The sequence below is a fragment of the Fonsecaea pedrosoi genome (genome assembly GCF_000835455.1).
Source record: "Fonsecaea pedrosoi CBS 271.37 unplaced genomic scaffold supercont1.2, whole genome shotgun sequence".
NCBI classification, from domain to species: Eukaryota; Fungi; Ascomycota; class Eurotiomycetes; order Chaetothyriales; family Herpotrichiellaceae; genus Fonsecaea; species Fonsecaea pedrosoi.
This window is the reverse complement of record NW_013550614.1, coordinates 3,395,923-3,416,369: the sequence shown is the minus strand read 5'-3', so window position 1 is coordinate 3,416,369 and position 20,447 is coordinate 3,395,923. Positions and strand designations below refer to the sequence as shown.

Below are 20,447 nucleotides of genomic sequence, written 5' to 3'. Positions count from 1 at the left end.
TCATGCCACGTTCCAGGCTAGTGATTGAGATAAGCACAGTCTGACAAGAACCAATTACTTCCATTTTTAGTACTCTATGGTGTGTCAATGCACCAGCGTGAAACAAATAATATTTCGTCAGACCGACACCCTTTCCACCCACATCGTTTCTTTTGGTGGCGCTGGTCAAGGCTCGGTCTAGCTCCCCTTGGCCGAGGCTGTTATCAAGTCCAAATCCTCCAAGCATCGAACTAGAGGTGCACGCACTTATATCCTCGATATCATGGCGCGAAAACCCTTTCTGCCCTTGAGGTGTCGCAATGAATGAGCACACGCCCTCTATCAAAGAGCTCAGCCATGACAGCGCAAGTGCCCAAGGAGGCTCAGCCCGTGCCAGAAGTTGAGATTCTCTTCCTCGGCAGCCCCGGCGTAGGCAAAGCCACCTTCCTGTCGTAAGTCCTCCTCGATCCCTGTACAGGTTCTGCTTCGGTCAGACGGTCCTTTTTGCGTCTCCCCCTTTTCCCCCATCGCTCCAATCGCTTGTATGTACTTGTATGTCCGGCATCGAGGCTCAAATTGTGGAGAGGGGCGTGATAGACAGCTGGAACACATCCGCGACGGCAAGCTCAACCCGTCCGCGCCACCGCACAGGCGAGTCTTCGCCCCGGTCGGGCCGGTGACCTTCGACGTCACCCTGTATCGGCGGCCGTACCAGTTCCGCATCCACCCGTCGACGTCGCCGCTGTTCATCGACCCTTTCCCCCCCAACCCGGCCTTTGCCATCATCGCCTTCTCCATCTCGTCCCGCGACTCCCTGTATAACGCTCAGCACTACTGGCGCCACCAGCTGTCCCTGCACTACCATGACCTCGAGCACACCATGCCCGTCATGCTGCTGGGCCTGAAGCGGGACGAGCGCACTGAGGAGAGGCGCGAGGACGGGTCCTACGAGTGCGTCATGCCGCAGGAAGCGCTGCGCGTCGCCCAGGAGATGTATTGTGATCGCTACGCCGAGTGCAGCGCCGTGACGGGCGAGTTAATGTGGGAGGTCCTGGAAGACATTACCCGGACCGCGGCGAAAACGACGACAAAGGAGGGTGGTGGGCTGAGCGGGACGAATGCTTGTTCTGTGATGTGAGAACAGGACATGAACTATGAATCTGGTCACATGTGACAATCTGGCTACTGTCATGGCCATCCCATCCAGAGGAAAGAATTAGATATAACAATTCTATTCGATAAGCTGTACCTTGCACTTGTGATGGAGTCAAGTAAAGGACCCCGTTGTCCCCGAATCCGCATCGCTTCGCTATGCAATGATCCCATTTCAAACACCACAAACCAATCCCACTCCCACAATCACCCATTTGTAGGGGAAACGGAAAGACTCATATGAACAGCCCCTGGAATGTCTTGTCTTCCACACTCCCTTCATCTCTAGAGATAGAGACTATTAATAATCCTAGCACCCAACTTCTCCCCCCCCCCCCTTCTTTTGCTTCTCTCCTAACGTATCCGCCCCCTTCCCAAATCAAGAGAAAAGGAATCTCGTTATTCTTTATTTCTTGTTTAAAACAAAGCATCCAAACAGCAACAACACGCCAACCCGGCCAATAACCCAGTACAGATACCCGGGCCCGAGCTGCCTCGATCCCGCTCATAAACCACCTGCGGTGGGGGCTGTTGGCCGTTCCAGCCTTGCGGTGGTCCGTAGCCAGGTCCGCCATAGTAGCCCTGCGGCGGGGGTCCACCACCGTAATAACCCTGGTTCGCGCCGTGGTTGGGATCGTACATTTGTTGTTGTTGGTAGTTGGGGTCGTAGGCCATCTGGGGTGGCGGCGATTGGAAGCCCGTTTGGCTGTGGTTGGGGGCCGCGTACTGCGCAGGAGGAGGGTATGCAGGGGGGTCGAATTTGTCGGCCATGGTTCTTATCAATTTTTTTCTTTCTTAAAATCTTGGGGTTTCGTTCGCTGGTGTTGATTGGGTGGTGGTTGTAGTGCTCGCTTAACTGGGGGACTCGAGAAAGGACGAAGAAGTTCGATAGGGCGCGTTAATCTGGAGCGCTTGGTTGACAGATAGGCGGCGGAGCAGGTATGTCAGATTCGAATCTTTGGGGCGAGGGCGATTTGTTCGGTTTGAAGGACTGGTTCGGTGTTGAAGGATTTGAATGAATGCGTTTGGTGCTTTGGCCAACAAGAAAAGATTTGATCTGCTACCTGCTGGGCTTTGGCTGCTTAGAGGAGCCGAGGGAGAAGTGCCCGCCGTCACTCCGAGGTGCGGAGAGAATTTCTGCTGTTCGGGTGGTGCGAAGGCAATCAGTGATATAAACCTATGCACTGAGGGCAAACTAAAAGGTCTGCACGCATAGAGAGCAGCTGTGAACAAGTGAAAAGGATCTGGGGTCAACTCTAGACCAAGAATAATCATGAAGAAAGGTATTCCATATAGGAGAACTTTCACTCTGTACCTCCCATTATTGCTGGGCAAGGGTTGCGAGACGCGGGAAGCAACCGCCGCGGAGTGCGACGCGTAATAGTGAGTCTTGGGAGTGACTTGGCTCAGCCACGATCACTTTGTCAACGTCGGACTTGGTCTTTCTTTCCCGTTATCATCTTGTACTTGGACAGAAAAAGCATGACCGGAGAAAAGATTCAAAGAGAGACTGAACAGCTGAGGACGAAGTGCGATGCGAATGTAACAGTGGATTAATTATTCGAGAGGAAGAGGAACTGCTGCCCACAATGACTAGTTGCAAGGAGATACTCGGTAGCGAGTACACGGTACAGGTACCTCCTCGAGTCCAACGCGGCCGCTAGACCTGGTTAAGCCAGTGTTTGCGACTGAGTTCGAGGCGCAGTCTCGCCTGTGGCACGGATCAGACGTGGCGTCAGTCTGTCTTCCCCAGACCAGGCTGCCGACGTATGAGGTACTCAGCAATGAGCATCACGAGTGCCTCTGGTTTCTCACCTCATCCGGATCAGTGCTGGAGCATCCTGAGGTAAGAGACCAAGTGGCAAGAATCTCCAGTCTCTTCTCATGATGATATCATTTCGAGTAAGTTGATATCCCCTCGGTCTGCTTGCTTGGGATGGCACAAATGGCTCTTCCCGAGAAGCGTTGATGCCTGGTCAGGATCTCGTCCAATTGTCCCCAGATCCACCGCCCACAGCAAGATCAGCCAAAAATAGACAACAAAATGGGAACCACGCCATCCCCATACTCTTAGAGGAAAAGGAAATCAACGTGATCGACAAGGCTGAGACTAGACGAAGATGATATGAGCGCGGCGTTTCTGACCAGTAGATCGCTTGGCCTTCTTTTCACGAGGCTGACGTTGGCGTATAGCCTGGACCGGGAGTATTGTCTTTACCTCGACGTCTTTACTCGGCGGCTGATGATACTCAGGGTACAATACGCCCTGTTGTCCACACTGCCTGTAGGTGTCGTCGAGCATCCATTTTGTGTCTGGTTGGAATCCAATGTCGATACCGAGGAGACGTACAGGTGTTAGAACTCGATCAATTTTGCAATCTCCAGTCAGTGTGGACAACATACCCTTTGCATGCGGCAGCTCAACCTGCCTTCCTCAATACCAACCTCAACTTGACTGGGATTTTTTACCTTACCGGCACGTGTCCAACAATAGTCCCAAATCTTGGAATGGGTCATGTGATCTATACTTCTCGCCTATATCATTTTCCAGTACTTTCCTTGTCTACAAGGGGGAGAGTGACAATTCGCAATAAACTCGGCCGCTGATCCACCAGCCCAAGCCTGGATTTCCACAGAGCAATCATCTTGGAATTTTGGGTTATGCTTGATCATGGTAGATAGCGCGTCGCTGAACAAGGCGACCGCAGCAGGAGGGCGCGTGTTCTGACGGATAAGTCGCGGTGCATGCCTCAGGGGAATTCACCCATCGCCACAAAACCATCAGAGTACAACCCATTCTTGACTTTGTATGCGGCATTTTCGCCATGTGCCTGTCGCTAGTTGGGCTGAGGCTTTGCTTCGTGGCTCAAGAGGTTGCTTGGGCTGCGGCCCTAGTACCTTGATGCCTGAGTGGTGTGGTTCGTTGCTAATCGGTGGGGGGTTCTGCCTTGAGGGCCATGTCGTATTCACAAGCATCCAGACCAAGTTGGCCAAAGAAACTCGAGGGGTACGTGAATGAGAGTTGATCGCGGGTTCCACTTCTCCGGAAACCATTCGCGGAAACCTATCCGTCGAGGAGGCAGCCTTTTCACCCATCACCGACAAAGCCTGGTTGGATGGATACTGCCTTCGCTGAATGAATGATGACTGTACTCCAGGCTGGGACTATCGACACCAAGATTTGGAAGCACATATCTGCAGTTCCTTTTCAGCTCCAGGAATTAAACTAGCCATATATGGTATGACTTGACATTGTCTTTCAACCAACAGCAGAGATGCTGCTTCGATCCACTGACTCTTACCTTTTCAAATGACGGATGGTAAGGAGACCATGTAGAACCATCATGGCGGCAACAGAAGGTATCTACATAGATGGACGCTCCGATTTAGTACTGGCGTCGTCGTCGAGCAGTGCTCGGCTTCCTAGACTAGGTGATCAAGCCTGGTGATGCCAGCCCTTCATGCCATACACTCCAGCTGACTGAGTGGCGAAGCGTGAGGATGCCAACCGTATCTCGTGGCTCCTGGGCTATCCAACGTGCTTGCGAACCTGAACAGCCGCTCGAACAGTAGACATTGTCATTAGAATTGAGCCTGCCAGGCATTCCGGACGCAAAGCGATGTGAGTGGGCGCAATTCGCAAACGACCTATACCCCTAACAGGTCGCCGAGTTATCTGTAGCACGGCTCCCTTCGGAAGAGTCTGACATCTCAATTGGGTGGAAGTCAAATCCAAGAACAGTCTGCCAAAGGTCCCCGATTTTGTTCGAGAAAATGGACCTTTCCAACAAAGGAAGCTCGCTTTGAAAAGCACATGGCTTCGCGAGAGCCACTGGCTCGTCGCTGAGGCTGGGGGCGGCGTCAAGAACGATTGTGCCCAAGTGACTTTGGCCCTCTCGAGTAGTACCTACAGTCCTTCCGTGGCTTTTTGTCGGCCGTCTCAGGCCTGCCAGGACATGGGCTTGCACTCCAGGTTCAAGGTACGGGACTTCTGGCTTCTTGTGTCTCTGCTGACTTCGGTCACTGCCACGGTCAGCATCCGAACAGCAGGTATATTGTGACTTTCAACAACTCGGCCCCAGTTTTTCTCTTGTTTGAAACATCGTGGCTCCCATCGAGGTGGTGCAGGCGCACAATCATGGGGCTGACGTAGAACTCAGCATCGTCGACAGGATTGGATCAAGGCTTATCGGTGACACAATGCCCAACCTGTCAAAGCGGGATAGGGAGAGGGGTACTGAGTTACTGAACCGTCTGTATAAACATCGGAGGTACTTGGAAGGGCTGTTGACCCCTCGTGTGGGCGCTCGCTGGTCAATCAGCATTGAGGGACTGTGTGGTTATTGCTCCGCCGCTGCCCCTCCTCGCACTCCTTGGTCCAACTATCCTTTGTCTGGAAGGCTGCAGGAGTCGTTCTTGGGTATCGAAACCCTCCTGCTTTTCAGCCAGGACTGAAAACAACCCTCAACCGTGCCCAAAACTACGCCTAGCAGGCCAGTCTGGAGCCCATCATTGTTCTCAAAGTTCCAAGGGTCGATCACTGGAGGGTAGCGAACGTCAAAGCTCCTGCATAAGTCGCCCATGATGGAGGGACACTTTCGATTCTGATGGGTGGTCGTGTTCTTAGCGGTAGGTTTCGGTGGTGCTCAGTGTGCGCGGCGCAGGAGGGGAGGGGCTATTTCTCCGATATCCTTGGGTTAGTCTCATGTAAATCTGGTCGGTTTCGCCCTCAAGTTCGGACATGGATATCCTTTCTCCAGGTAATAGGATGGACGGGATCCCTCGTGCCACCCCATTGAAGCCGGAGACCCCAAAATCTTGTTCTATCATTCGTAGGAGCGGAGGATACGAAGGTTCATCTGGGTTGAAGACGCAGGTGAAGGTTGCAGCCTACCTTGCAGTAGTCCGTGGCAAAAGTCTTGAGGATTAGCCAACCTGACCAACCGTGAGACCGTAGGTGGGTGAGGATCCTGCCAAAGAAAGTCATCGAAGGGTCGACAAAGCGGGGCAACGAGGAGGAGTAAGGCAGCCAATGCATCCTAGCAAAGCCGAGAGGCTGACGCATGCGCTGTCAAGACGAAGGCTGGAACAGAAGGGGCTTGCATTAGTGAGCCACCCCAGCGGCACAGTCGGGGCGAAGGCTGCCGCGCAGGCTGCGCTGAATGGCAAAAACATGATGTCGTCAGGAATAGAACCGCGGGAGAGGGCGGCCACAAGCCCCTCTCTCCCAGCTGAATGGTCGGAGGGAGATACCCTCGACTGATCGGCGATGGATCGATGGGAAGAGGTCTGGAAGGGTGTGAAATGGGGGGAGGAAGACAGATTCCCCTTCTTTGCCACTTCCATACTTCGAGGGCATCTGAAAAGGTCGCCTTCAGCCACGTGCATACGCCACGTGACCTCCAGAGCGACGGCGAGGTCAAAGGAGCATTCCAGTATTCAAAATCCTGTTCTGAAGCAGCAGAATACAATGTTTTTGGACCCAGAGGAATTGATATTATTCGACATCTTGATTCTCAGTCGATTGAAGCTATTTACAAATTACTCTTCAAGCCATGAACCCTGGAGCTGAACACGGACTTCGGCGGAAAAGGAGTCCAGAGTCAGCCTGCGGGATCCCAGCGTTGAGACTCAAGTGTTTATCATCCTGGGATTCGAATGGCCAAAGCCGGCTTGCATGGTTGATCCAAGGATATGTCCCCAGATAGGATGTTGCACAAGTAATCCTCGCAGCGTAACAGTAACAGTGACAAAAAAACCTCCCCATATACCCATCACGTCATCTCGCGCCAGCACTTGGTTTGAGAGACAGTGACTATACTCTTCCAAACGCGCCTGCCTTTCCTCCAGTTTTTTTCTTCTCATCCGATAACTTTCGACGCTCAGGCTCCCCAACACACGCGCATGCACACACATAAAAGAGAATCCACGGTCTAATAAAGATGCCGACAAATGCGCTGACTTTCTCCTGTAGATCTGCATCACCCCTTGGCTTTTCCTGAATATGTCCAGTCCGTTCCGGTAAAGAAGTTTTTCGTTGTAAAAATCATAAAATCGACCACCAGGGTATCCAGAAAATGGGAGGGGAAACCCCAATCATAACACCGTTAACTCGTTACAGCGTCGACAAGATTGCTGCACAACGTATGTAAAACAAAGTCGGAAGATTAAAACGCGGCAACCGAAGGAACAAAATTCGGTTGCGGATAGTAAGGCTTTTCGTGCTCATTCAGCGGAATAACGTTGCCATAGAAGTTGAAGACGGGGGGTTGTAAACGTTGGCCAGCATCATGGAAAGGTGCCTCGGACTCGTATCCGGAATCCGTCGAAAGCGAAGAGCAAGAGGAACTCTGCTTGGAAGCAGGTTCAAACAAAGACCACTCCGAAGGTTGAGGTTGGAAGTGTTGTGGCGGAGATGGGGAAGCAGGTGGCGAGGGTGGCAGAGCCATATTGGCACAATCCATTGGGTCCACGTAATCGTAGGGAGACGCAGGAGGCGACGGAGGGAGTGTATTGTACGAATTGGTCGTCAACCTCGGACAATTGAGGATCAACTCGCGAAGCTCCTGGAGGGTAATCCTCTTGTGCGGGTCGCACTCGAAGATGCGTCTCAGGATCATGTTCAACTCAGGGGAGATGGGTAAGATCGAGCTGAGGAACTTGGGATCCTTCAAGAATGCACGAAACGTGGAATCATCGGGAGAGGCCTTCTTCCAGGGATTGCGGCCACAGGTCAAGTTCACCAGGATAACGCCCAGGCTCCAGACATCGTTGGGTGCAGCGGCATAACGAGCGTACGGCCGTGTGGGCGCTTGTTGACACTCTGCGGAGGTTGTTAGTATATTGACTCAACGATGAGGAATATGGGGAGGGGCCAGATGAACGTACCTGGAGACATGTAGAACGTAGATCCACACCCGAAGTCCGAAGTGATGGAATCGGTGGTGGCAAGCCCAAAGTCTGCGAGTTTGACAGTGTGGCCGTGGTTGGTAACCAGGATGTTCTCGGGCTTAAGGTCCCTGTGGTAGATCCCGATGGAATGGCAATACTGGACGGCATCCAAAATCTGCAAGAAAGCATGCTTGGCCAGTTGGTCGTCACCGACAAATCGGCCATGTTCAGTGATATTGGAGAACAGGTCGCCTTCAGGGCAGAATTCCATCACCACGTATGTGCAGTCCGGGCTCTCCAGAATGCGAAGCAGCGAGACAACATTGGGATGTTGGCTGGCTTGGTGGTGAAGGGCAATCTCGCGGTGTTGGAAGCGTCGTTGTCTGGGATCCAATCCAATCTTGGGTAGAGCCTTCACAGCATAGGGGATGTTTGTGTGTCTGTCGATGGCCTGGTAGACCACTCCATAAGCGCCAATCCCTAGGATGGAGACCAGTTCGAGTCGGCCAGCAAGAACGCACCCCAATCGGTCCTCTGGTGAAAGGCAAGTCGCGAGTTGAGGGGACGATGGTGGCGTCAATAGCATTCTTGGGAGAGCCCAAAAGTACGGAGTACTTGGTCTAGGAAAAGGGAGGAGAGTCGAGCAAGACCAAAAAGAACAGTTCAAAACATGGGTCCAGAAGAGGTCCAGAGACGTGTTTTGAGGAAATGTAACAGAAATGTGGCCAGTCCCTGGATATGGAATGTAGGTCCAATGGATTATGTGGTGATCGGCTTGGAAGTCGAGCAGGTAAAGGAGAGACCAGAAGGTATGGGGATACAAAGTGATACAGAGCAGAGAGTAGATGGTGAGATATAGGAGAGATGTTGAGAGGTTCCAGGTGGGATGTTGGATGGTTTTGTGGTGGTGGTGGTGTTGATGCGAGTAGATGTATTGAGGTATAGAGGCAATATCATGTCCTTTTAGGTATGACGGACGTTGTACTCGAAAAGAGCCATTGCGAGCATGGCGAACATGGCAAGCGTCGACGCACGGACCGCCCACACTCATGCCACCCATGCTTGTGGGGCAAAAAAGCCGTCAGAACCTGGTCAGAGGGTGCTGCGAATAGTACGCCAGGAAGGGGTAGGGCCCACATCGATGCGTCAAAGTTCGCAAACCCTGGGCTGTAGTCTGACGCTGGGGACGCTGGATGACGAGCTCTCCATGAGCGGTTTTGGTTTAGGCCAGCCAGAGGAAGCAAGACGAGGCGGGCACCGTCTGGCAGGAGACACGGGCACAAGTGGGTTGCATAGTCTTGGGTCGGTGGAAAAGTGGGCGATGAGCGGATCACCAAGTGGCTGGGCGCATTTCTTGTCACCACCGACAACAGATCAGCGTTCCTTGCGAGACCGAGCGCCAGCGCTAGCAGGTCGACCAGTAGCTGCTCTCCTTGACGAGCACTATCCAGCACCCCAATCAACCAAATCTGCATTCTTGGGGTGCTTGCAGGGTTGGGTTCCCACACCACGGAGGAAGGCGAAATTCGACATGGCCATGCCCGGAAGCACACTTGTTTTGGGCTGTTGACTGGCAAAGTACGAGGGCACTGTGTTCGGGTTGCCATACCCAAATTCGCCGCCCGCCTTCTTCCGGGTGTTGGCTGTAAAATTAACACCAATGGCTTTCTGTGAGAGATTTCAGGTGTGACGCCACGACCAGGTAGACGCAGACTCCCATCCAGCCTGCCGTGTTCTGCTTCATCGAGGCAAGCCTGGTCAAACCGTCTCTGTAAAGTGTGGAATGGTTGACACCATTGGAGGGGGCCTTTGGTGGATAGCGATTGGGTGCTCCCGGCGCCAGCACAGACGGCATCGGACATGAGACGAGCAACCATGAAAAAATTTGATCGTCCATCGGCAGGTCGGGGAGTGGCCTGGTCGGTGAGAGACGCTTGGATCGTGTGTTGCTTTTTTGCGCCTCGCGCCTGGAAGAGTTGGAAGGGGGCTAGTGCTGGCCTGGGCAGACATCCATCGCCATTCGCTCGTGTTTCAACCAAGGAAGGGGTCCCTGGATGCCAGATGGGCTCAGTAGCCCAGACTCTGAAAATGGCAGGGCAAAAAGGAACTGCGGCCTGGTCGGTCTGTAAAGTACGCAGGTTGCAATGCTGGACATGGACACTGGCCCTGCCTCCCCAGCACTAACCGCACCCTGACGGTCCGAACTTGCTCAACTGCATCCCTTGCTCCCAATCACTTTGAACGTCCAATCACCCACGGCCTACCAGAGTCCACCCCAGCGCGAAGGGGGTGTGCTGGAAGAGCGGCAGAAGCATCATGCAGTGCTCTTCCCTCATTCCTGCCCAATTGCCCCCATGAGCGTTCTGAGATTTGCAACTCATCCGGGCGGCGGACACTCTGTCGCCTACTCCGGACACAAGGCTCCCTTCACGATGGAGATTACTATCTCTGGCGAGGGCTGCATTCTGGTCAGCGCTACGTAGTCTGCGTTGACCACATAACTTTCGAGCCCACTTGTTTCTATGTAGGTATTCACCCTTGAGGGCGTTTTGCTGCACACTCATTCCACAGATAGGGGGGCCCCTACCTGCTAAACAATGGCGGGAGTCTGTTTTCAGCCACCAACTCTCGCAAATTGAAAGAGAGTTGCAGCGTGGTGAGACTGTCGAGATCGAGAGCACGGGACGCCCAAACACACACAGAGGGCTCTAGCAGAGTCCAGGCTCCCAGTAGTGTAGTGGCCCCCTTCGCACCAGAACCCAATTTGCCTCTGCGCCTTGGGTCACGCTGCAGTGCCAGCCTCGGCGGAATTGTCGGCAGCCGACTTCTCTGTGGCTTGTAACTTATTGTTATCTGACACCTTTTGATTCGCCACGATGTGCTAGTGGTAAGGCAGGTCCAATTGTCTCCCTACACCATTCGAAAATGGCAAAGGGGATTATGATCCGCAACACAATTTACAGATGGGTGACTGTGAATGGTGGGTGGAGCTCCGCTCTCAACGGGTCCATGTGACCTCTTCCAAAGAATGAATGAACATGGCAGATCAGGAGTACTTTGTAGAAGACAATAACCAATAGCGCCAGTAGAGGATAAACCAGTTGTCCCCACTTTGAGCCTTACCGAAATTGTTCGAGTGCGTAGGGTGTGGAACGCTTGAGCGAGAGGGTCGTTTCGCGTGTCTCAGGATCGCCATTGATAACCGTCTTTTCTAAAGGGCTTGTTTGCATGGGTGTTGGGCAGTCAAACTTCGACCAGCCCACAGGCGAGGGGTCCTAGCTTTTGCACTTGAGGCATTGATTGACCAGGATGCCATTTGGAGCGAACGCTGACTGGTGGTGATACGAGCTTCGCATCGAGCGTGTCAAACAACTCTTAGTGCCTGGTGACACAAGATTACGTAGGAGGAATACATAGGGACGTCGGCAAGCGCCCTTTTCTGGTGAGGCAGCAGTGCCCCCCTTTGGTTCGCTGCGGGTGAGTTTCGAGCTGACTGGTTTGACAGATTTCGAGCCACGTTGCCTGACGAGTCAACGTTGAGGGTGGCAAGGACGCTAGGAACACAACAGTGACAAGCCTGAGTGACATACTCTGACTTGTCCACGAAGAAGGATGCGTCTGTTGGTTGCGTGCAAAATAGGTGATCACGAGGTTGCTAGACCCCATTCGGATGTGGCGATGGGTTGGACTCTGGTGCCACTGGCACCCAACTTGTCTTGTGGGAAATTTCTGCTTGATCAGATTTACGTGATTCGGAGATGACAACTCGATAGAGGCGCGATGAAGAGTGCGATGCGAGGTGGCAAAGACCGAGCGGCAAATCGCAGCCTCCATGCTCCACCGTATATTTCCCTCATTGTCTTAATGCTCCACCGTTTTCCTCACATGTCACGTTACCGCAATTGCCAAGACCGCATCCAATGCCCGGCGACTCCCGATTGCGTCTATCGAAATGTTTGCCTTCCGAATCTGATCGCGGTACTTTCCCATGATCGAGGACTATTCCGTTACCGTGCAACTTTAGGCGGTTTGCTCTATAAACCAACTTGAGGATATTCACTGTTGCGTGATCCAGCATGATGATCATCTTCGTCGCCCCCTCCAGTCTATCTGCCGGGGATGGATCGAGATGTCCAGAAAGGTGCTCAGCATCGTCTGAACAAAGAGAGATTTACCGGCATACTCGTCGATCATCATGGCCCTGAACAGAGTTGAAGTCAGTCTCAGCTCCAATGGTCTGCTACTGACTTGGAGTGCTGTCCTGATTTTGCCACACCTTGTTAAATGCCCGAGTCGAGACCTGAAGAGGCCCTCAGTCCCCCCTGTCCTCTCGCGAAAGGGTCCTGCATTGGCTTCTCAACAGAATTTTCGAGTTTGCCTTTCCCCCGCTGACAGCATTCGGCATGCGAAAGTGTCTGGAGACGGAAGGGATTCAGGTAGATCGCGTCTGGTGACGTCTCACCTTACTGGCCCCTGGACAGCCCGAGTGTCAACATTTAGCTTCATAGGGCTTGCGGCAATGTTTCTTCAGGTCCGGGTTCGGATGCGCCCGTTCAGGATCGACGGTCCCGACCACCACTACAACAATAGAGGCCGGATAAAGGATCATTTTTGCAAGCAATAGTTGCCACTCAATTGGGGAAGTCCACACAACAAAGCCTTCGAAGTGCCATACTCCACAAAACACCGCGGAAAACGCTGTGACTATTGTTCGGGTGTGTTGGTGATATATCGATTCCATTTGGAGGTCCCACCACTCCATCATTTTCCGTCAGTTACGGCACTCCTTTGGTCGACGCCCTACCCGTATGGTCTGGTACGGATAGCCCAAAATCCTTCCGCACCGAGGGCGGGAGTGGAAAGACAATGTCTCGCGACCGATTGACCAGGCAGCCAGGGGCGGGTTCCGTCTGGGAGTCAACCAGCGGGGGGTTAAACAAAATTCCGCTGTCCTTCGTCCACAACGCCAGCATCCCATGCCGCTCACCAATGCCGACCATGCCTTTCCTTTCTGTCGAAGTGGTGGCACTGTAGCTCGAGACTCACTTAGCCATCTATCTGCGCCATTTCTAACAATGCAAGTGAAGTCGTGGAATACTCGACCAGAAAACGTTGGACTAGATTATCATTTTAATGTACTTGTAGATCGACTACTGTTCTAAATGACATACTTTGTGCGATCAGGGTGGCAGCGCAAACGGAGCATGTGAGGTGATATTGACCGTCACATTCTGAACCGTGCATCCTGGCTGCATCGTGAGCGTCCCGTTCAATACTGCTTCCAACCAGTCGAAAGCCCGTCCATCTCCATTTGTCTCTTCGTCGAGGTGATTACCTGCCCTATTTCTCTGGTATAAGATATTGGCCCCTGCGCCGCAGTATCTATTGACAAGAGTGTCGGTATCACTGATCAGGCTGTATTCGTCCTGAATTGCCTTGTAGATAAACATTGGCATTTGCGGGACACCATGATAGCCCATCAGTCCGTCGACGTTGAATACCCTCTGGACGACCGGCTGCTGGAGGAAAGCCGTGCCATTGACAAAATAGTCGGCGAGGATGCTCTGGTTCATGAAGGCGACTGCCGCCTCCAGATACGACATGTTTTGAACGGCCAAGAACCCTGTTGCATTGTGAGGGCCAGAGAGTCTCAGGTTGCTGGTCAAGGCCTGGAACGCTGCAGGATACTGTTTCACCACGCCGAGGAGAAACGAAGGGATCAATCCTGCCGCCGGCGTCCCGTCAATGGTGTGTAGAATGCTCGTGCCGTTCGGGACCAGGCCACCCAGTGCAACGCCGCTGAAGTTGAGTTCCGGGGCATATTGGACTTGAAGTTCTGCTGCCCATTCGCTCGCGATCGATCCTCCTGAGTATCCCCACATGGCATATCGTGCATTGGGAGAAAGACCAAATCCTGAAGACAGCACAGCTCGAACTGAATCAAGCGTGGCGTGTCCTTCCGCGACTCCTGACCCAAACGATGCCAAGGGACCTTCAAAATCGGGTACACTGACGAACCAGCCATGGCTGAGTGCAGAGTTGATGTCCGAAAGGACTAGGCCTGTTGCCAGCTCGGATCCAAGCACATAGCTGGGACTGTGGTTCACGTCCGCGGTGTTGTAAGGAATTTGGTAAGATAGGAGGGCGTCACCTTCGGAGTTGTTGGTGAAATTTGAAGGTACGAATAAAGTTGTCACTGCCCACGATGGCTGATATTGTGCATCGGTGGTGCGAAAGAGGATATTGTACGCTGATGAACTGAGATTGTAGATCGATGTTAGATTTCCTGTTGCCTCGCGCATCCGCAAGATTGTTCCTGGTGCGGCGGATTCATAGTTGGTAGGAGCAGTGTAGAATGTATCCTCAGAAGACAATGAAAGGGATGTGGCTGGGAGTGCAGCAAAACAAAACAACAGACCACAAACAGACATATCAAGTAAGGAACGCATGATTTCAACTTCTACCAAGGCAAGTTTTCATGCTTGGGTCATTCTATATCTCAGAGCAGGCCAGAACCCTTATATAGGGCTCAATGGACGGAGTGGTCTCTGGCACGTCCATCGTGCAACAGAGTTGGACACGGCGATATTGGAAGGTTGAGAAACGACTTTCACCTTCGGCTTCGCAGTGAGAAGCGGGCACGGAGATACAGACATCCCGGACCTGCTGCTCGAACTGCTGAATAGGTGAATGGGTTGTTCAAGTTGCACCGTTGTAAAACCAGGCCGACCGTTGACGCTGAGAAGTGCTGTACCTGGTTAGAAATAGAAATAGACGCTAACCTTGGTTCGTATGGAAGCTCTCACCTTGACCAACTTTCGTATTTTCCATCAGGCACAATTGCAACTTTTGTCCATCAATGTTTCCGCATCATTAACAACTGGCAGGAGTGCGATGTCCACGACATGTGGCAAATGTATCTAGAAGATCTAAACCTCGGGTTCACCAAGGTGGTAAAGTCAAACATGTGAAGCGTACATAGTAGATCGTGCATATATGTCGGTAAGCATTGAATACCATTATACTCAGCGGCGAATCTTGACCTCTCCAAAATCCATTTAGGCTTTCAGACCTGAGCATCACGACACTTGACCAGAGTTATGATGAAGCCATCCTGAGCTTGTGGCTGTGCAAACCCGAGTGCGGCTTAGCTTGACCGGAATGAATTAAATATCTTCCATGGAGGAAAGCTCAACAAATTACGTTCACGCGCCTCATTTCGCCAATAAAGTGCCGCCGAGCCTGCTGTATCATGGTCGCTTGCTGTCGGTGAAATCGGCCGCAGAGGATGAAAGTAATCTGGTGCTTCTCATCCGACATCAATGTGCGGCTGAGAGCTTCCGGCATCTGCTTTGGTCCCGGAGAGAGTCGATCGCAGACTTGGTCAGAAGCCATCTTCACCTGCGAAAGATGATGGCTGCACGGTTCTCCATCTGACTCCTGGTCCCAAGGCAGTTTCAATATTTGTGTCTTTATCGACATCACAGTTGCTGGGAGCCTGACAAGACTTGTTTTCCGTTGTCCCATGCCCCACAAGCTAGCTGAAATCCAGTATTACGATGATATTCGAGCACAGCGGTACTCCGCGAACGATCCAGCCTTTCCGGGTATATCACAATACGGACAATTTTGTTTCGGATATGCTTACGCTGCAGGACAACCACTTATTTCATGATTCTCATGCGGTTCGGGATGAGGACGACGCCCGCGAACGGATGGCTATCAGGAGACTACTTCGAGCTGTGTCGCATCATTTTATAAGTGGTAGTCGACGAAGTGGTCCATTCTTCCTCCAACTAACCGACTTCCATCAAGCAATATCTTCGTGGACGACAACTGGAATATCACTTGCTTGATCGATCTCGAGTGGATCTGCGCTCTCCCAGCGGAAATGCTGTCAGTACCGTACTGGCCACGCTGGCATCCGAACTGCAGTGCTGATGATGTCATCGACGAACGTTACGACAAATTTAACGAGGCGTGACGGCTTTTCTTAGGGATCATGGATGAGGAAGCTGTTTTGGGCCTGCATAAGATCTCTTAATGCCTTGGCCTTCATATTTGAGGATCACCTTCTTCCAAAATTCTCCGCTGGCAAAAAATTGGTAGCCGACTTAAAGCAGATATCGACCCTATGGCAAGAGGAGGTCGACCAAATTCTGAAAACTACAGTTGTAGAAGAAGAGAGGTATCAAGAAGAGCCTCAGCGCCTTCTCGAAGATGAAGGGCTAAACACGTTAAAAGACGGATAGAGTTATTCTTCGTGTTGATGCACGACGGAACGGAATAATGATCCAGCGTCTCAGCCGATGACAGAGTGGTAAGTGGACGTGCGCAATATTTAAGCTAGTCCTAATTCGAGCTTGATCTCATCCTTCGACAACGACACCAACGGTACCTCGAACGAAGCTCTCTTGGATTTATCAACACTTAGCGTGCATTGGAGAGGCTAATCTGATCCTCCATCATCTCATGAACTTGAGGCAGCGCATCCTTCACGTTTGCACATCTGCTATTGTCGTGTCGGCAACATTCCAATACGTCAGGTTCGTTACCGTCGCACTGGGCCATCACAGGTGCGATCAAACACACCGGCACTTGTACAGAGAAAAGTTTTTACCTGGAGCAAGGCAATTATTTTTGCTTGACTATTACTGCATGATAAAGGCAAATATTTACCATCATTTTCAATCCCAAACTCGGGCAACGGGCGTTCTCCCTTGAGCTTCTCGCATCATGACCCGTCGCAAGCCCATACCTTCGGGAGGTTCAACCTCTCATCTATCACAAGGTAGTGGCCATGAAATCAACCGCACTTTAATTTGGGCAAGCGAAGAACGCCCAGAAGCCCCATCTCATCCCACAGCAAGCCATGCTTCTATCCCATCGTCACTTTCAGCCAACGTCTCCGACCTCTCGTCTGGGTCCACGCACCTAATCAGCACCTCATTCCTGATCCCCGGACGTGGCAGGCCCCAGCACAATATGTCTGTGATTGTACAAGACGGGACGATAACCTCGATCCAACCCACAGCATCGGTGCCACCACCCTTCAAAAACCTTCCGACCACGTTCGTCCCGGTCCTAATGCCCGGTCTGTGGGATTGTCACATCCACCTCCTGGGCAGCAAGACATTCAACTTCTCCGAGATTGCCACCCAGTCCACGGCTCTTGCTGGCGCCAGAATTGCCCGGAATGTACACGACATTTTAATGAGCGGGTTCACCTCCGTGCGCGAACTTGCTGGCTATGGGCTTGAAGTCTCCAAGGCGATCGAAGAAGGCACCCTCGTTGGCCCAAATATATACTCTTCAGGCGCCGCGATATCCCAGACCGCAGGACACGGAGACGTTTTTGACCTACCCTGGGGATTCGTCGGCTCTCTTTTTGGAGTGAGGGATACTCAAGCGAACGGATTGTCCCCAGGTACAGGACCGATGATCATCGCCGACGGCATCGACGAATGTCGGCGCGCCGTTCGGCTGCTGGTTCGACGAGGCGCCAAATGCATCAAGGTTTTCGCTAGTGGAGGCGTGCTGAGCATTGCCGACGACCCTATGCGCCAACAGTTCTCACTCGACGAGTTGAAAGTTATTGTGGAAGAGGCCCGGCGTGCAGGGCGCGTCGTGGGCGCGCACTGCCACGGCAAGGACGGAATTATGGCCGCATTGCACGCGGGCGTCCACAGCATCGAGCACGGGACGTACATGGACGAGGAGTGCATCGAGCTCATGAAGGAGCAAGGGACCGTGTACGTGCCGACGCGGACGATCGTCAAAGTCGGCGTCGACCATCCGGAGCTCATGTCGCCGGAATCGTACCGGAAGATGCTGGAGACGGCGAAGTACCACCGTACCGCGTACCGTCTTGCTGTGCAGTCCGGCGTCAAGATCGCCTTGGGCACCGACCTGGGCATCAGCACGCCCGCAACGCACCCACTGGCGCACGGCCGAAGCGGCGGCGAACTCTCCTACGCGGTCAGCGACGGCGGCATGGAGCCCTTGGCGGCCATTGAAGCCGCAACGGCCATGGGGCCCGAAGTGCTCGGATCCCTAGGCATGGCGCCTAAGAGCGGCAGGATTGAAGTCGGGTACGACGCCGACCTGATTGCCTTGAACGTGAATCCTCTGGAGAACATGGACGTGTTCAAAGAGCCAAAGAACATCACGCACGTGTGGAAGGGCGGGCGGCTGTTTAAGAGTCCCTCGCACGTCTGAATCCCAAGAGAGAGAAGGGAAAAAAAGTGACAATGGTAGCTCCACGCTCCGTCATGAGATTCCTTGCAAAAAAAAAAAAAAAAAGTTCCGACCTTCCAGTCACGCAAAATATCGCCCATACTATCTATCCATTTTTCCTTCCCCCGTTTCCTCCACCATTTCTTTCCTTTAGTATTGAGAGTGAATGGTCACTCCAGAACCAGTTCCGGCGTTTGGGGACTCAATCTTTCATAGATATCTCTTCATCTTGCGTCACTGATCAAATGAATGTCAGCTAGCAGCGCGCAGACACTAACGAGCAGGCAATGCGGGCGCTGGGAATTAGAAAAGTGCTCGGTACGGTGCTTACAGCGATTGTGAGCACGCATGCTCAGTCAAAGGCTTTACCCTGTCTTCATGGTAGGCACATTCACCGTGGCGAGACGCCATGATGGGAACAAGATAATGGAGGCAAAATAGGAGAGCATGGTCTTGAAACCTCACTTCTTGCGCGGTCTCTTCTATCGACGCCTTCGATGCAGATTCAATCTAGATCTAGGTGGGAGTCTTTCTCTAACTATGTGCGAAGAGCAGTCTTCACTATTGAGGCATTCCGAAACGGGGGCACAGACTTTGCACGAACGTGTGACTCGAGGGGGCCGAAAGTGACCATCGTCTCTTTGAGATTGTGTCTTCCACGCCTGACTACGCCGTTTGGAGTGCCTCTTTCCAAAGACCGATGCGAGCACAGAGAAAATGGCAGGTCGAGGCTGTGACCATGTCTTCATGTCCTTGTTGACTGGCGCAGCAGATGCTCATCCTGACTTTTCTCCGACTGCAGGGCCGTCATTGTTGGGGGATGTCTGTGGAGTGCTTGCTGATATTCCCCGGGCTCGACTGATTTCTTGACACCGTCTTCACCGCGGTAGTTGGTCGCCGCGACAGTCATCGTCGTCCCCCTTCTGTCCCTTCCAGAAGAACCACCCGATGAAGATGCCGAGTTTCAAGCCAGCTGCAAGCCACAGTGCTCCGCCCATTCCGGCCGATGACTTGTACATCTCACCACCAATGATTCCGCCGAGGAAAAGTGCCACGATGCACGCCGCTCGTCTCTCCTGCTTTCTCTCGCTGCTCACCACAAACTCCCACAGACTGGAGCTCTTCCTCCAGGAATCCCGGATGTTGTACAGGTCCGCGCAAACGTCGTGGTACAAGGCACTCAGAACGATTGTCGGCAGCTCGACCACGGAGAGCATTCTCGACAGGGTGACTTGCCCGGCTGCCTGGAAGGAGATCAAGGCGATGGGACAGAGATCCAAGAAATTGATCATGGACGAAGGTATCTCGTCGTTCCCGGAAGAGAAGGTGCCAGCGACGAATGGTTGATTTGACACTTCGTTCGTGGAGACCAAACTTGCGGCAATGACAATGAACACGGTCTGAGTAAAGAATGACACGATGAGATTGACTCTTCTCCGGGACAATGTTGATTGGCCAGCGCCTGCAGGATAGCGATGCAGGCCATTGAAGAAGAGCGCTCCCAAGCAAAATGCTGCAATGGACGTCAGGGACTTGTAATACTGCTGCTCGTGACTGGCTTGTGGCTGGCCACCTAGTCCGAGGGCGGCAAAGACGGTGTTTCCTAAAGTGTTACAAGTCAAAGATGGTGATCGACCGTATGTTTGAGGTGAGAATTTTCAAGAGGCAACATACCGGTTTGCATGTTGACGAAACAATTCCACGTGTTGAATGCCACACTGTCAATGAGCCCTGAGATGAGGAAGCAGATGACGAGAACCACGCTCATGTACGAGGAATCAAGGTCCTGGGAGAGATATCTTTGCGAGGCATCTGCCGTTCTTGTCAACCTGTCCATGCAACCCATTCTGCTTCCCGCACTTTTTTTTTCAGATGGCGTGCTGATGTCTCTGGAGGGAATTCCCGTGTTGAACTGAAGGATGGGTTGAGATTCTTTTATCGTCTTCTCAGAAAGCAGATTCGCCTCGTCAAGACCATATTATACGCAACAATCAAAGCGCCAAGGGCAGTTTCGTTGCTCGATGTCGGATGGGACTTGCAGTGTAACAAACGGCTCGGAAGAACGGGTTTGATCTCTTGTATCCGGGAGGAATGAGGAGGGGGCGTGGTGCAGTATAGGAGACGGTGTCGTACTGCCAAGATGCAGGTAGGGGGGACACTTCAGGCGGCCCCTACAGTTCAATCCAAGA

General features: G+C 52.6%; 6 protein-coding genes across 6 annotated transcripts; 2 read left to right on the top strand and 4 right to left on the bottom strand.

Annotated features, from left to right (window-relative positions):
• Nucleotides 1-336: 336 nt before the first annotated feature.
• On the top strand, nucleotides 337-1,117 carry Z517_03187 (uncharacterized protein; the record flags this gene model as incomplete). The annotated part of the gene is made up of 2 exons (XM_013432295.1): nucleotides 337-431; nucleotides 577-1,117. 2 exons carry the CDS (start codon nucleotides 337-339, stop codon nucleotides 1,115-1,117), a joined length of 636 nt encoding a protein of 211 aa, XP_013287749.1.
• A 431-nt stretch (nucleotides 1,118-1,548) lies between these two features.
• Z517_03186 (uncharacterized protein) lies at nucleotides 1,549-1,902 on the bottom strand (the record flags this gene model as incomplete). Its single annotated transcript, XM_013432294.1, has 1 exon — nucleotides 1,549-1,902. The coding sequence occupies one exon, from the start codon at nucleotides 1,900-1,902 to the stop codon at nucleotides 1,549-1,551; it is 354 nt and encodes a 117-aa protein (XP_013287748.1).
• A 5,396-nt stretch (nucleotides 1,903-7,298) lies between these two features.
• Z517_03185 (uncharacterized protein) lies at nucleotides 7,299-8,608 on the bottom strand (the record flags this gene model as incomplete). The annotated part of the gene is made up of 2 exons (XM_013432293.1): nucleotides 7,299-7,954; nucleotides 8,020-8,608. 2 exons carry the CDS (start codon nucleotides 8,606-8,608, stop codon nucleotides 7,299-7,301), a joined length of 1,245 nt encoding a protein of 414 aa, XP_013287747.1.
• A 4,594-nt stretch (nucleotides 8,609-13,202) lies between these two features.
• Z517_03184 (uncharacterized protein) lies at nucleotides 13,203-14,453 on the bottom strand (the record flags this gene model as incomplete). The annotated part of the gene is made up of 1 exon (XM_013432292.1): nucleotides 13,203-14,453. The coding sequence occupies one exon, from the start codon at nucleotides 14,451-14,453 to the stop codon at nucleotides 13,203-13,205; it is 1,251 nt and encodes a 416-aa protein (XP_013287746.1).
• A 2,305-nt stretch (nucleotides 14,454-16,758) lies between these two features.
• On the top strand, nucleotides 16,759-18,240 carry Z517_03183 (uncharacterized protein; the record flags this gene model as incomplete). The annotated part of the gene is made up of 1 exon (XM_013432291.1): nucleotides 16,759-18,240. One exon carries the CDS (start codon nucleotides 16,759-16,761, stop codon nucleotides 18,238-18,240), a length of 1,482 nt encoding a protein of 493 aa, XP_013287745.1.
• An 896-nt stretch (nucleotides 18,241-19,136) lies between these two features.
• Nucleotides 19,137-20,104, bottom strand: Z517_03182 (uncharacterized protein; the record flags this gene model as incomplete). Its single annotated transcript, XM_013432290.1, has 2 exons — nucleotides 19,137-19,861; nucleotides 19,933-20,104. 2 exons carry the CDS (start codon nucleotides 20,102-20,104, stop codon nucleotides 19,137-19,139), a joined length of 897 nt encoding a protein of 298 aa, XP_013287744.1.
• Nucleotides 20,105-20,447: the final 343 nt, after the last annotated feature.